Source organism: Tauraco erythrolophus, chromosome 14 (assembly GCF_009769465.1).
Source record: "Tauraco erythrolophus isolate bTauEry1 chromosome 14, bTauEry1.pri, whole genome shotgun sequence".
NCBI lineage: Eukaryota > Metazoa > Chordata > Aves > Musophagiformes > Musophagidae > Tauraco > Tauraco erythrolophus.
The window spans coordinates 16365484-16380232 of NC_141478.1; the positions used below are offsets into that span (position 1 = coordinate 16365484).

Consider the following 14749-nt stretch of genomic DNA (forward strand, 5'->3'; position numbering starts at 1 on the left):
CTGCCAATTCAAAATTTGAAGCACTCTCCAAGTAATATTATGATTCTTTTCTAGAGACGTGTAAGAACAGCACACCAGGGTGGTCCTGGCCAGCACCACTACACTGACACCTCTACTAGGATTTCTTTTTTTTGCAGAAGTCAGTTTGTGGGTTCTCAGGTAGACAAGGCTGGAGCTGCATTAAACAGTTTTACGTATGACATGTAGTAACGTTCACCCATGCAAAGGGGTAGGATGAGACACTGAGTATCCATCTCTTCAGTGTTCATTAACTGCTGTTAATGCAGACAGCAAGAGAACAGATTTCCCTGCACAGTTGCCTGCGAAGTTTTTAAAAAGTACTTACTTTCCAAATGGAAATGAATAGAGCCAAGGCACTGTAATGAACGCAGTGGGACAGGTGAGCAGTGAGAATGAGGTGGCTCACCTTCACTTACAGTTATTAATCAGGAACAAATCCAGTAGTTTCAGGCCAGTTACTCTGAGGCCACAGAAAAATGGTGACAGGAGAAAAGCTGTCAAGTTTTTGGGGAGAAATAATCCTTTTATGAAGAGCAGATTCGTCTCAGATATTCTTCAGCCAGTCAAAAAGCATATAACCCATTTTGTTTCTTCCCTACCCTAGTGCTGATGAAAGATTTGATGCTACATTTCACACTAACGTTTTAGTCAATTCTTCAGGACATTGCCAATATCTGCCACCAGGTAGGCTGTTTTCATATCATAAATTTTGATAACTCAGACTACTTATGCATGGTGTGGTTTCAAATTCTCTGATATTTTATTTATCTAGCTAGCATCATCTGATAGATTTAAGCCTAGATGCATTGTGCATTACATGGTGAACACTTTGATATGAAAACCACAATACAAGATACATATTTTACCACAATTATGTAAATTCTTCTGTCATAATGCACTCTTTCAGAAGTGTGGAAGTATAAAAGAAGGTAAAAAAATAAAAGCCCTTAATATGAAAATATATTGTTTATTAAAGCCATGGTAATGCCTCTTAATAAAATTTATTTAATTAATTTAGCTGTTTCTTCTATTAATACATTAACTTTACAATAAGATGCTTAGTAACAACTTGGATGTACCTTCTATTTGAAATGATTCACTGGATGCTTCATCAAAACAATTTTTAGTCTGAAAGTCAAGTAGTCTGTGATATTTATTTGATATCAGAAATATATCACTGACTCTCCTGATGTATAACAGTGGAGTACTGTTTCTGTTCCCAAACTCAATTAGCATAATTCTTAGAGTTAACTGTTCCTAGACTCTGAATTTTAGAAACTACAGCAATAGAGCCATGTGCTTTCCAGACAAATTAGTTTTTCCATCTAAGATTCCTAGAGAACTTCCAGGGTTTGCTTGCTTTTCTTTCGGTTTAAGATGTTCCATGTGGTGGGGGTTTTTCAATTCAGTTCGAAAGCTGCTAAATGACAGGGCCTGACTCAACAAGTGAAAAATAAGAAGTTAGCTTCCCCTCATGTAAATCTAATGAGACAGCAAATAATCTTTCAGGATATCTTATTTTACTCAGTAAAAGAAACAGGAGAAACAGACTGCATATTCTGCTTAATGTCTTTCTGAAATATAGTATCTAGAAATCTGAGTTCTTCTCTAAATATTCCCCCACTATGTGCCAAAATGGAAATTTGCTTCAAAAAATAGATTACAACATCAATACATTAATGGTGCAGTTCTTTCCCTTTTCTGTGACTGACTTTTGCTATTCACATATCAAGACACAACAGAGATTAAACACACTTTGCAAGTAAAAAACAGAGGGCACAATGTAGCACGAAGTCTGGTTACAAAATGTACGTGAAGTTATGTGGCACAAGGATTTAAATTAAATGTTCTTGTCTAAAATCCAATCTAGGCATATTTAAAAGCTCATGCTACATAGACGTGCGCTGGTTTCCCTTTGACGTTCAGAAGTGTAACCTGAAGTTTGGATCCTGGACTTATGGAGGCTGGTCCTTGGATTTACAAATGCAAGAAGCAGATATATCTGGCTATATTTCAAATGGAGAGTGGGATTTAGTAGGTAAGCTCTTGATTGCTTATTTACACTATAAACTTGCAGCCTTGGCTGCACTGCTGAAGTGGATGGAATAATGATTGGGAAATGAATACAGAAATTAAATTAATAAGTGACCTAGCTAGTGGCATTTGAAACTCTGAGACTAGATGCAAGATGAAAACCAACATTAAAAAGTAGGTGACAAAATTGCTGCTTGAATTTCAGTAAGTTATCTGATTTCCCTTTATTATCTGACAAAAATGACTTAATTGGGAATTAAGCTTAAAGAAGTAGTTTTACCTATAGTAAAACTTAGAAAGCTACATTTTTTTTAAATAATCACTACATAATATACAGTTTATTCACATAATTTCTGGTTTTCCTCCTTTTCCCTCCTACACAGGTGTTCCTGGGAAGAGAACTGAGAGTTTTTATGAATGTTGTAAAGAACCCTACCCAGATGTAACATTCACAGTAACTATGAGACGTAGGACTCTCTATTATGGACTCAATCTTCTTATTCCATGTGTACTGATATCTGCACTTGCTTTGTTAGTTTTTCTGCTTCCAGCAGACTCGGGAGAAAAGATCTCACTAGGTAAATCCTTAATAGGATACTGTAAATATGACCAAACCAAAAGAAGTTGTCCTTTTTAAAGTTTTCTAAGCAGTCTTAGTAGGCAAGGAGGAACAGCTTGTGTGCCCTGTTCTGGCTCATGAGCTGTTTTCACCGTTTGATGCTGAAGCTGTGTGATGTTTAACCCTTGCTCTCAGCACAGGGTACTCTGAAGTTGTGAAATGGAGAAATTTCAGCCAACCAAGCATTATTGGCATGACAGTTCTTGACTACCTTCCTTAAGAAGCAGGGTTTTATTTTTTGAAGCTTATTTGCTGAAGAAAAGTCCCACGATCACTGAGTAAAACTTAAGTTTACAACTGTGCATTTGAACATGGAATTCTTCTTACTGTTTCCTTTTAATAGTGAGTTGTATTAAGAGCCTAAGGTGCCTTCTCAGAAAGATTGATTCTAACTGCCACTATTCTAATTTTTATAGTGAATTTTAACTAAAGTATTGATTTGTGGAGCAACTCTGGTGACTTTAAGCACTTGATCCTTGAGGTGGAGGTTAAATATGTAATGAAACTTTTTGTCCCATGCAAAACTGCAAATAATGCACTGGCTTCTACTAAGTGAACATAGCTGTTAAAAATTCATGTTTCCTCAGAACGTAGTTTAATTGAGTAGTAGCTTCCCTAACCAAGAATTCTCTCTCTGTATTTTAAGATGAATTCTTTGTTCCCAAATCCTTTTCCACCTGACAATGACTCCTTATTGTTTCAGACTAGTTCTAGGAAAAGAGCTGAGCCTTGTTCCAGAAAGGTGGGAACTCATCACTGAGCAACAGAAGTCGAACTCCAAAAAATCAACAGTCAAGACTGCTTGGCCATAGCCACGTGCAGAACCCAACAGCTAATATCAAAAGATATCAAAGTCTGTCCAAGACAGCAAATCTGTTTTTCAGGAATATTATACATTACACCACCTGTAGCTTCCACGCCAATTAATCAAGTGTCATATGCTCAAGTACTCAAAATCACACCATGTTTCTAAAGCAAACAAGCAGCACCAATTACTTTGATTTACCTCAGCTAATTAGCAAATAGTGATAAAAGCTGAAGAGTTACAAGGATCTAAAAATATATATGTCTGTGCAACCACTGCTACCCTGAACTTGAGGTAGTACAAGAAAGGACAGGAGTACCACTAATGTGCTGGTGCGAGGGTAACAGTGGGAATGCATCTTGCAAAAAGCACTCCTTGAGATTCATTTTCTGCTTCTTACTGCCTTGTAATTACAAGCTACTGATCTAATATAATACTTCATGTTTATTTTTCAGGTATAACAGTTTTATTGTCTCTCACTGTCTTCATGTTACTTGTGGCTGAAATTATGCCAGCAACATCTGATTCTGTGCCCTTAATTGGTAAGCTAACTATAGATGTTATTCACTTCTATTTTTTTTTTTGTCAAATGAGGTGTAGTGACTTTGCATGAAGGCCAGCAGCAAGGCAAATTACCACCTATGCAATGGCCTACTGCAATTAAATTAGAAGAATGTTGTCAATTGATAAGAGGCTCTGATGGGTGCGATCCCCTATACAACTTCCATGCTCTCCACTCTGAAGAAAATGGAGACCCTATGTGTATTTTGGGAAGGCATAAGGGAGTTGCTTGTCCATGAAGGAAGTTGCTGCAGTTTCAACACAATTGCCCAGACATTAGGAATACAGAGCTAAACATGATTAAATCTTCCCATTGCAATCGTTAAAACAGAAAGAAGTGTTAGCTCATCTTTACAATACAGGTGAAGGAAAATTAGAGGGCTATCTTTTCCAAGGTTGCTTAGAAAAGGCAGGTGCTAAGGTCCAGAAAGAGAATGTAGACTAAACGCTGGCTGTCCTCTCAAAATAACAGCTGCTCTTTCTGCTTTTGAGAAATCTTTCATAATTACCTAAAGTAGCACCTGTATCACTATACTGGAAAGAGAAGTTTTAACACTGTGTATGCACGTATATAAATATCCCTTACAATAGCTACAAAGCAATATCAGCCAAATTATATTGCTGTAATTATCTGTTTATTTTGCAGCTCAGTATTTTGCCAGCACTATGATTATTGTTGGTCTTTCTGTTGTTGTCACTGTTATTGTTCTACAATACCATCATCATGATCCAGATGGGGGGAAAATGCCTAAATGGGTAAGGTTTGATTTTCATTCATTATCCATTGTGTAAATGTCCAGATCAGGGATCCGATAAAGTAGCTAGTGACCCATGTTTACTTCTTACTGTTAAAAACATAAATCCTTCCTAAATGTTTTGTTTTGAAAAGTAGTTTCAACGGAAATTGGATGTGCAGATACCTTTCCTGTGATCAGCTTGTCAGAGAGGGTGTGTGTGCAAGAAAGAGAACGAATATACCTCAACTTGCTTCTATATCCAGAATCTCCTTCACAACAGCTAGAAGCACCTCAGTATTTTGCTAAAATCTAAATATATAAATGAAGGTGATTGTCAAATAAGCTGCAGATGTCAGAAGTGAAACAGGTAGGAGGAAAGAGTAAGGTGCTGATGGAGATTATAATGCATGAAATAGCCTGGCCTCAAGGCGCAACTGTGCAGCTGCTACATATTTAGCTGCTGTGCATACAGAAACATCAATAGCCTAAAAACCACTTGTTAAAGGTGACTGTTAAAGTGGAAGTGAAAGTTGCTGTGAAAATCCTCACCTTTACATCTCTGGTCAAGAATGTCTGTAAAGTGCAAAGAACAGTTAAAGTATTTTTCTAAGCATCTAAGACTTTCTTTATAATGTACTTCTATGAGTGGTTGCTTTTACAAAGAACATTATGCTGATATTGGATTACTAAATACTGATGAGTATCATCAGCTAACCATCCACATTTCCTGATTTTATCCAGCTCATGACAGCATCAGGCATTACTGAAGATGGAAAGACCTTTCTTTTTTTTTTTTCCTCTCCAGAACAATAAGTTATTATCCTTACTAGCCAAAAAGAATGGCCTACAGCAGTGCCCTGTGGACAAGAGAAAATGAGATATTCCCTGGCCTATTCTGGGGCAGTGACTTTAAAATAAATTTCAATTAAGAGAATAAAATGTGTATATATCTTCAGACGCATGTTTGATGACCTAAAGGGGACAAATGTTTAGTACTGAGCCAAACATCCTCAGAAAACAGAGTACTTGAGGTTGAGGAGCAAGCTTTAGTGTTGAGAAGCTGTAGTCCATTAAACATTATTTGGATACTGGTGGATTTTGGATCAGGCCCTCAATTAATGAAATATTATCCTTCTTGGTGAAGCTCGATAGTGTAAATAGAGTAACAGGGCAAGATCTGTCTCTGGTTGAGATATTTGTCTGGATATAATATATACTGAGTGGCAATCCACAGTCAGAATAAATGGATCAAATCTAATATTAATTACAGTGTAAGATTTGCATATTAGATGAGACAATAATATTTCATTAGTGCTCTGGAATAGAAACACTGGAACAAGCTCTTAAAATCTGACTGAAATATTACAGAAGCTTGCATCTTAACTGAGACAGTCTCTGGCTTGCCTGCACTTTCTGTAAGGCCCCATTAAGGCAATGCGGAAAACAATAAAATTATACACATCAATTAAATTTGCAAAGTTTTGGGTTTTGGTGTTTTTTTGGGGGGGTTTTTTGTTTTTTTTTTAAATCAAAGTAGTTTTTCCATCTTTTCTCCATGCTATATCCAGATCTGTTTTCTAAAATCTGCAATCAGCTGTCATGAAAGTAATGTGAGAATAGAGCCAAAACATTGTAAAGCTTGGTGGTCCAGTCTGGTCCAGACTAGCATATGTTTTAGCAGCCCCCTCCAAACAGTGGCGCCATGTGAATTTCATATTAGAGCACAAATATGAGTGAAACAATTGTAATTTATTGACTGTAATCTAAAGCAGCACTATTAAGACTATTAAATAGTAACTTCTTCAGTAAGTGGGTGTTTTTTTTTTTAAATTCATGGTTTCTAGTAAAGGTGGAAAAGGTTGCCATATCACTGTTCAAGCGTATGGAAAAATCAACACTCCAGAGACTCCTATCAGAGAAGGGGGAACTCCCAGTCGTGATAGTCAGCCTGAGGCAATCTGAGCACTGCTAGAATAAGAAAGCAGCCTCAGTGACTGGCAAATTAATCAGTTGGAAAACTCTGGCATCATTTTCTAGAGCTCCTGTGCAGACTAAGCAGAGACCATGGACCAGGCAGTCGCCCTGGCTGCAAAAGTACCAATAGCGCCCAAAGACAGTGGCTGTGTGAAGAGACACTTATTCTCAAAAATTTTCTTTCAGACAAGAATCATCCTTCTCAACTGGTGTGCTTGGTTTCTGAGGATGAAAAGACCAGGGGAAGATAAAGTGCGTCCCGCCTGTCAACATAAACAGCATCGATGTAGCCTGTCAAGCGTGGAGATGAACACCGTGAGTGGACAGCAATCCAGTAATGGGAATATGCTATACATTGGGTTTAGGGGGCTGGAAGGGGTTCACTGCACACCTACCACTGATTCAGGGGTGATCTGCGGGAGGATGACCTGCTCACCAACAGATGAAGAAAACCTGCTGCACAGCGGCCACCCCTCTGAAGGTGACCCAGATTTGGCTAAGATCTTGGAAGAGGTCAGGTACATTGCAAACCGATTCAGAGACCAGGACGAAGAGGAAGCCATTTGCAATGAATGGAAGTTTGCGGCCTCTGTAGTGGATCGGCTCTGCTTGATGGCTTTTTCAGTCTTCACAATCATTTGTACAATTGGTATTTTAATGTCAGCACCAAACTTTGTGGAGGCTGTGTCTAAAGATTTTGCTTAACTCCTAACTACAATCTGATTCTCTGAAGTATGATATGTAGCAAATGAGAATGTGTTTTTTGTTTGGTTGCTTGTTTTTAATGAGTATACTGCTTCTCATTGTCTGCTTTCTTTCGCTCCGCTCTCTGGTCCCGCGTTCCTTTCAGAAGAGTGGCACCATTTCAGAAGGGATTTGTCCCTGGGCTGCCTGTGCGCAGCTCCTGTGAGCTTCTGTGGGAGATGCAAAGTGACGCGAGTCCCTTCAGAATGACAGGGTATTGCACCACCATCTCTTACACATTCTTGAACTGGCTATTACAAAGTAACAGGTAGGCAATGCCAGAAGTGTCACTTCTTCCAGACTTTGTTATAAAAGATAGAAGGTGATCCATCCTATTTGACTGAGTGATTGTAAACACTTATGTTTAGGAGAGGGTTAAATCCAAACAGATGGAAGCTCAAACAGCAGAGAGAAAAGGGAAAAATAGGCTGCTTTTCAGTTACTGCTTCTTACTGAGTTGTGGTATGTAGCTCTCCAGCTCACTCATAACCCGTCAGACCCCTAACTCCCTCCCTGCATTTTACACAGACCATATGTGACTTCACAGGATTCTGAATTTGTCCGAGATGCTAGGAACCTGAACGTTAAGATGATACACCACATAACTTGTCCTTCTATATCTTTCTCAATTTGACCTAGAAGTTTGGCCTGAATTCTTAAACAGGCTTCACAGTAATTTTTCCAGTCTTTATTACTTCTTCCTTCTCCCTAGAAAGACATTCTTTCAACTGATGACCTTTTTAACTATCAAAATGAAAATGAAGGACTTACGATGCCTTTACCCTCACTTGTTTAAAAAAAATAAAAATACACACACTTGTCTCTTTAGAGTTAACTGGATTCCAATGTGGAAAAATGAACTCAGTGTCTTGCACAGGCTTAAGGATAAATGAAGATTCTAAAGCAAAAAGAAACCATTAAATCCTGAGATCAAGGTGTTAATTTAAAAATTAAATGTTTGATCTGTTGTGTGCTTAGCCTTTTATAGACCTCCTTCTGTTGAGTCACCATAACTTGTTTTTACAAGAAAACTGCACCTTTTCTGCTCAGTTTATCATCTGATGAGCACTAATGTATAATAAAGCTTTCTTGGGTCTGATACAAACTATGAACTGTATAAATATATATTTAATGTATACACACTGCATATATGTTCAAGGAAAGGTTAAGATTTAAATACAAATTCTTTTAAGTCTAGACAGACATTTGCAAAGGCAAAACTTAAAGTTCATCGCTTTATGTTATTTCTGATTCCGAAATTCTCCCATCAAAATATGGTTAGTTTTCATGTGACTTCGATGTCTTAATGAAAAGGGCTGAACCAAGAAGACCAGGACCTGAAACTTTCTGCATACAAACCAGTTGAGAATCAGTCTTTTGATAATATGTCAGTATTCCTGACCAATGATATAGAATCATAGAATTGTTAGGGTTGGAAGGGACCTTAAAGATCATCTAGTTCCAAACCCCTGCCATGGGCAGAGAAATCCTCCACTACACCAGGTTGCCCAAAGCCTCAGCTAACCTGGCCTTGAACACTTCCAGGGATGGGGCATCCACAACTTCTCTGGGCAACCTGTTCCAGTGCCTCACCACCCTCAATGTAAAAAATTTCTTCCTTATATCTAATCTAAATCTGCCCTCTTTCAGTTTAAAGCCATTGCCCTTTGTCCTATCACTACACGCCCTTGTAAAAAGTCCCTCTCCAGCTTTCCTGTGGCCCCGTTTAGGTACTGGAAAGCTGCTATAAGATCACCCCGGAGCCTTCTCTTCTTCAGGCTGAACAGCCCCAACTTTCTCAGCCTGTCTTCGTAGCAGAAGTGCTCCAGCCCTCTGATCATCTTCGTGGCCTCCTCTAGACTCGCTCCAGTAGCTCCATGTCCTTCTTATGTTGGGAACTCCAGAGCTGAACACAGTAGTCCAGGTGGGGTCTCACGAGAGCTGAGTAGAGGGGCAGAATCCCTTCCCTCGACCTGCTGGCCACGATATAAGTGGTAAAAGATATGGGGGAGGATTACTTTAGCATCGACTGCTTGCTTTATCCTACAGAATCCCAACTTTTTAGCTGAGGTCTTCAGAGACATTAATGGAGACCTGTTGTTGTACCATGTTTTTACTGTGAAATAAACTCAAGGACTCAGTTTCTCTCTTAAGATGGATTAAAATAAAGTGATTGAAATGCTAATTCTCCCTAGGTAACAATTTCCTTTTCAGAGTCTGCTCCCCCGAAAGCAAGAGAATCACATTTCATGTAAACCAAATTCAGCACAGGTACAGTCCGTCACCTGAGAAAACACCTTGCTCAAGCACCTTCATGCCAGAGAAAAGGGCAGGCAGGGTGAAAGGAAGGCAGGACATTTCTCATCGTTTGTGAATTCTGTCTTCCTGATGGTTCATTCAGAATCTCACACTGCAAAGACATGAGCAAAGCATTCAAATCCTTCTTGAAAGTTCATCTTGAAACCGTGTCTCAGAGTTATCTGCGAAGAAGTTATATTTTCAGGAAGAATTATTAAGAATCAGCCATGCAATAACTCCTGCACACAGTTTCTAGTTTGTAGATTGCATATGAATAGGAAACTATGAGTCCAAAATCTGAAACATGAGTTTTGTTCATTTGTGAATAACTACACACATCATGCAGCACGTGCTGCTCTTCTGAGTAAAGTTTCTAGACTAGGCTTCCCAATGTGAATGTTGGTTTGCATTGATATTTTTTCCTTCTGCAGGTACCCCTAAGTAGCTACCTAGAATGTTCTATTTAGTCTTTGTAAAGTTTTGGGGTCCTCTTGTAGAAGAATTTTTCAGGAAGACATGAAGACCTTTGGGGACTACCTTGTACAATGGGACATAACTATTGCAATCATAATACATGACGCACGTAATATAGGAAGCATGAGAGTACCCGTCTTTCCACCAGAATTCGTTTGCAGTATCTGTAGAAATCATCTTGCTAAATACAGGAGTCCTTTACAGAAGAACGGAGAATCTGTCACACAGAGCCAAATTGCAACTCACAACTTGACAGTAAACTTCATTATCAATGACAGACATGCCTATGCTTAAAATCTGGAGACTGGTATTTGGCCTTTATTGAAGTCCTGCCAAAGTCCGTAACACCGGGTTTGTAATGCTGTCAGCGAAGACCAGGCATTAGACAAAGTAGCTGTAAGACACCAGCATCCCACCTACTACCGCTGCCTACTGTAAGCCACCCACCACCACCTACACTGCTGCCTTTATTGTTGGCAGGATTAATGAAAAGGCACCAAGGGGACAAGCGAATCCTAATTTTCCTACTGTTAACACAAGCTGTAAACATTTGGTAATAAGATTATTATAAATTTTATATACAACAGTGACAACTTCTCGGTTAGGTTATTTTGCATCTATGAGTTAAATTTTCCTATAACTGAGCTGAGCAAAATTGGTACGTTTCTTGTCAAATTGTGTATGTCTTAAATATATTTGTGTATGCGCTAAACAATATTTTGATCTAAATGCTGGGAAAAATATTTATTTACAATTCTGGGCATACAGATGGAAATTTAATACTGTATACAGTACGTGTATATAATATTAAAGACTACATATTGATGGTAAGGATCTGTTATAATCTTAAGAGTCCAGAGAGAAGATAAGCAAGTGGTTCACTACAACTAAGCTATGACTTGTCTGACAAATTCAAAAGCTCACTCTAGAGCTCAGCTGTCATGTACAATACTATGTGTGAACGATGTATATTACTTTTTCTGTTTTTATATTGAATTGTATTGAATATTTAAAAGACTTTTTAATATTTAAAAAACATTTATTTAAGTGTTAAATGCCAAAAAAGTTCCAAACAAAATTTTAAAAGGTTAGTTTTAAATACAGATAAATTATTTAAAAAGTATTTAAAATATTACATTATTTTATATAGGAATTGATAATACTATGTAAGACTTTTTTTAAAGGTTTCTTTAAATTCTCTTTACATTGTCTCTAGCTGCAGGATGTAATCTCAGTTCACCTGTGACAATTCAACTTCTCACCTTCTTTAACAAGAAAAGAAGGTAAACCAAAGTCCTGGATTTTCTCTCCTTTTGTTATACTATTTTTTACATTAGGAAACATTGCATAAAGGCCATTAGAAAGAGATGTTACATCTGTCAGGTACTGATTGTCATATAAGCAATTCAATACCTTTTCAGTCCAGTACAAATAAAAGATTTAGATCAAGAGACTTTTGATTCTTTCACATCTTGCGAAGGCGAAAATAAACTCAAGTGGTAGAAAACATGAATAGCCATAAAAGAAAGAAAAATGTCTTTGGATATATCAATCTGGGATGACAAAGGTCTTTAGTAATTAAAAATACATTCCTATTCTCCTAGCAAACCAGTCCCACATCAAACATATATTGCTTCAGTCTTACATGAACAATCAAAGTTAACTGAGAAGAACTGAAATAGCATAGATGTTTTGGACTGGCCTCGATGCCAGTATTAATTTACTTCTCGAAGTTTAACACAGAAGACAGAAACAAGAGAGAAAAAACAAATCCATACCAGCTGAATAAACTGATGGTTTTGCTAGCTTCAAATTTTGTTTGTTGGCTACTGATGAAACAATATCTAATCAACAGAACATCCCCCAGATGAGGAAAAAACATGTCAGTGTAGTTTTTTTGCAGACAGATGAGTTATATTGCCCACATGCTGAAACAGCTTCCTAAAAAGTTTTCTACCTTTAGAACATCCTGCTGAGCATGCGCCAGTAGTAAAAATCAAGGGTTGCTGAACACAAGACTTTACTCTCCTATTGCTTCCACAAGCTTGTAAGGAACAGCTGATGAAGACCAGTTTGGCCAAGGTGAATGGACCAAGTCATACAAGCATGTAGCTGTTACTGAATCCAACCTGTGTCGGGGTAAGAGCTGCCACAGGTCACAGAGTCAGAAGTTCAGGTGAGGCTCATGCTGATGGCTGCACACTCTTCCAAGCCAGCATGCCTACCCTCTTCCAGAGTGCTGAGAAGCGGGACATATTACCTCAGACTTACTGTTATACTTCAACATGGTCGGACAGGTTTAGCTCAGCACACCCCAGACAGTTTCTTGGCACTGTGTATAAACCTACCATCACACATACTCCATCTCTGAAGCATTTGTGAACAGGGATTAAAATCAGACTGCTTCTGCTACCACTCTCGGGCATCTGGTTGGTTAATATGTAGACTGAAAGCTGCCATGGTTTAGGAGTTTATCCATGAGCAGATCCAATGCCATTGTCCTGTGGTGGCAATGTCCATCAGAGCACAGGGTCTTGTGGCAACAGGGAGTAACAGTATCAGCCATCCAGTTTTAATCCTCCAAGAACAATCAGAATATATTTTCTCTTCAATAAAACTAATTTCTTAGCCTCACCTCATGACATTAAAGTATCAGTAAATCTTAAAAGGCTCTGAACAAAATCTGTGCATTACAGCAAATCAAACCTGGTAATCGAATGGGATCTTAACAGGACTACAACTACAAATGAAAGCCTTTCTCACTGTTATCTTTTTTTTAAACATTGCTTCTGCTGCTTAAAAGAAAACCTTAACGTTTATGTAACATTTATTTGTGCTATTAAGCGATTTACAGATGATAGCATAGAGAAAGAACGAATAATCTCTTACACTCCAATCACCACATTCAAAATTGCAGTTTATTACAAAACATGAAAGTATTCAAGTCCAAAAATTAGCATCAGTGGCTTATCTATATCCTCACTGCAAAGACATCACTAGTAAATCACTGGATTTTCAGAGCTGCAGTGGCTTGTCCCTGCAATAAAGCTATACAGGAATAGCAGTTAAACTCCAAAATAATTTGAACTATCTGCGCATTTTTACCTTAAAAACCCCCAAACCCAAGAAAATTTGACAGCCATGACATAATATAATGCTACTTTGGAATATGCGTACGTAAGAATAACATCCATAGAGGTTTTCCTCTTAACTAAAGAATTCAGGATATAGCACAGTGCCTCAGTGCCTGTAAAAGGCAAAGAAATCCTTCTACTGAGTCCAGAAGTCTGGGATAAGGACCATATTCAGTCCAACACACCTCACAGTTATCATTTATGTACTACTTTATTTCATAGTAGGCATGCAAATGAATTACGAATAAGCCAAATTATAAATATTTATATTAAATTAGCTTTAGGCTTAGAAACCAAAAATCTGCATTCCAGAGCAAGATCTATGCACAACATCCCTCAGACAGTTATGAGCTGGGAAACATTTCCATAACAACTTTGTTACTATACAAGAATTCCTGTTTAACACTGCTTTTGCTAACACAGCACATTCGTTGCTCCCCGTCCTTCCAATTTCTGGTCAAGTGAAACCTAATTAGCAGACTATTTTGATCAGAAGAAATGACACAGGACCAACATTCAGGAAGAGTGTGTAAGTTTAACCCTCAACTCAAGAGAGACTGTAGTCACAAACTTTGACGTTATCGTGCCAAGTTGTACACTAGAAGGAACACGCTCCAGTCGAATACTCATGCCAACGCTGCAGTGCACACATGCCTGTCACAGTGGAGGAAGCCTTCACAGATGGCAGCAGCGTACTTGCAGGGCAAAGCAGGCTGGCTAGTTCCACTGTGCGGCGTGAAAAGAGAGTAAGTCTTCCTGGTTCTTCTGACTATGCTAAATACGTGGGTACAATGAGAATATGTTGTCTTCACTGGTTAGTGCTTAGCTCAGCTTGTAAGATATTTCTTTCTTTTGATGAGATAATAACATAAGAGACTTGGAAGTGATTGGTTGCAATACATAGCTCAATTGGTCTTTTCTTAAGACTATCAGAAACTGGCTTAAACTGGACTAAGTTGAAATCAGGTTAACGACATGAACAGTGGTTGTAGTTCTTTCTTCACTAAACCATTTTTGAAACCTACTGAAGTTAAACTGCTGCATCTTTCTCTGCAGTCGAGGTTAACGCTTGTTCATTACCCTGTCTGCAGTTAGCAAAGACCCATTGTAACATTGCGTAAGGATAATTTATAAACAATATGGATGGTGTGTAATTGAACGTATCTTGCAGCAAAGAGACTAGAAACCAGGACAAGCTGTGGAAGTATTGTAACTTTTAAAACAAGCTGTAAAAGGTGAAAAGGACATATGAAGGACTGGCAGAGGATAGGGATGGGGGGAGGCAGGTTTGATACCATCATCGACAGAAACTGTGACATACATCATCAGTACCAGACCTGTTCACCAA

The 14749-nt window shown here is 38.3% G+C and overlaps 1 protein-coding gene across 2 annotated transcripts in view; it reads left to right on the forward strand.

The window, feature by feature from the left end:
• Nucleotides 1-7456, forward strand: part of LOC104373843 (neuronal acetylcholine receptor subunit alpha-7) — a 40973-nt gene extending 33517 nt beyond the window's left edge. For both annotated transcript variants that reach the window (XM_086620340.1, XM_086620341.1), the window contains exons 5-10: nt 626-705; nt 1892-2059; nt 2439-2633; nt 3935-4021; nt 4687-4796; nt 6938-7456. In XM_086620340.1, coding sequence (XP_086476466.1) covers nt 626-705; nt 1892-2059; nt 2439-2633; nt 3935-4021; nt 4687-4796; nt 6938-7456 — 1159 coding nt within the window. The remainder of the gene's footprint in view (nt 1-625; nt 706-1891; nt 2060-2438; nt 2634-3934; nt 4022-4686; nt 4797-6937) is intronic.
• Nucleotides 7457-14749: the final 7293 nt, after the last annotated feature.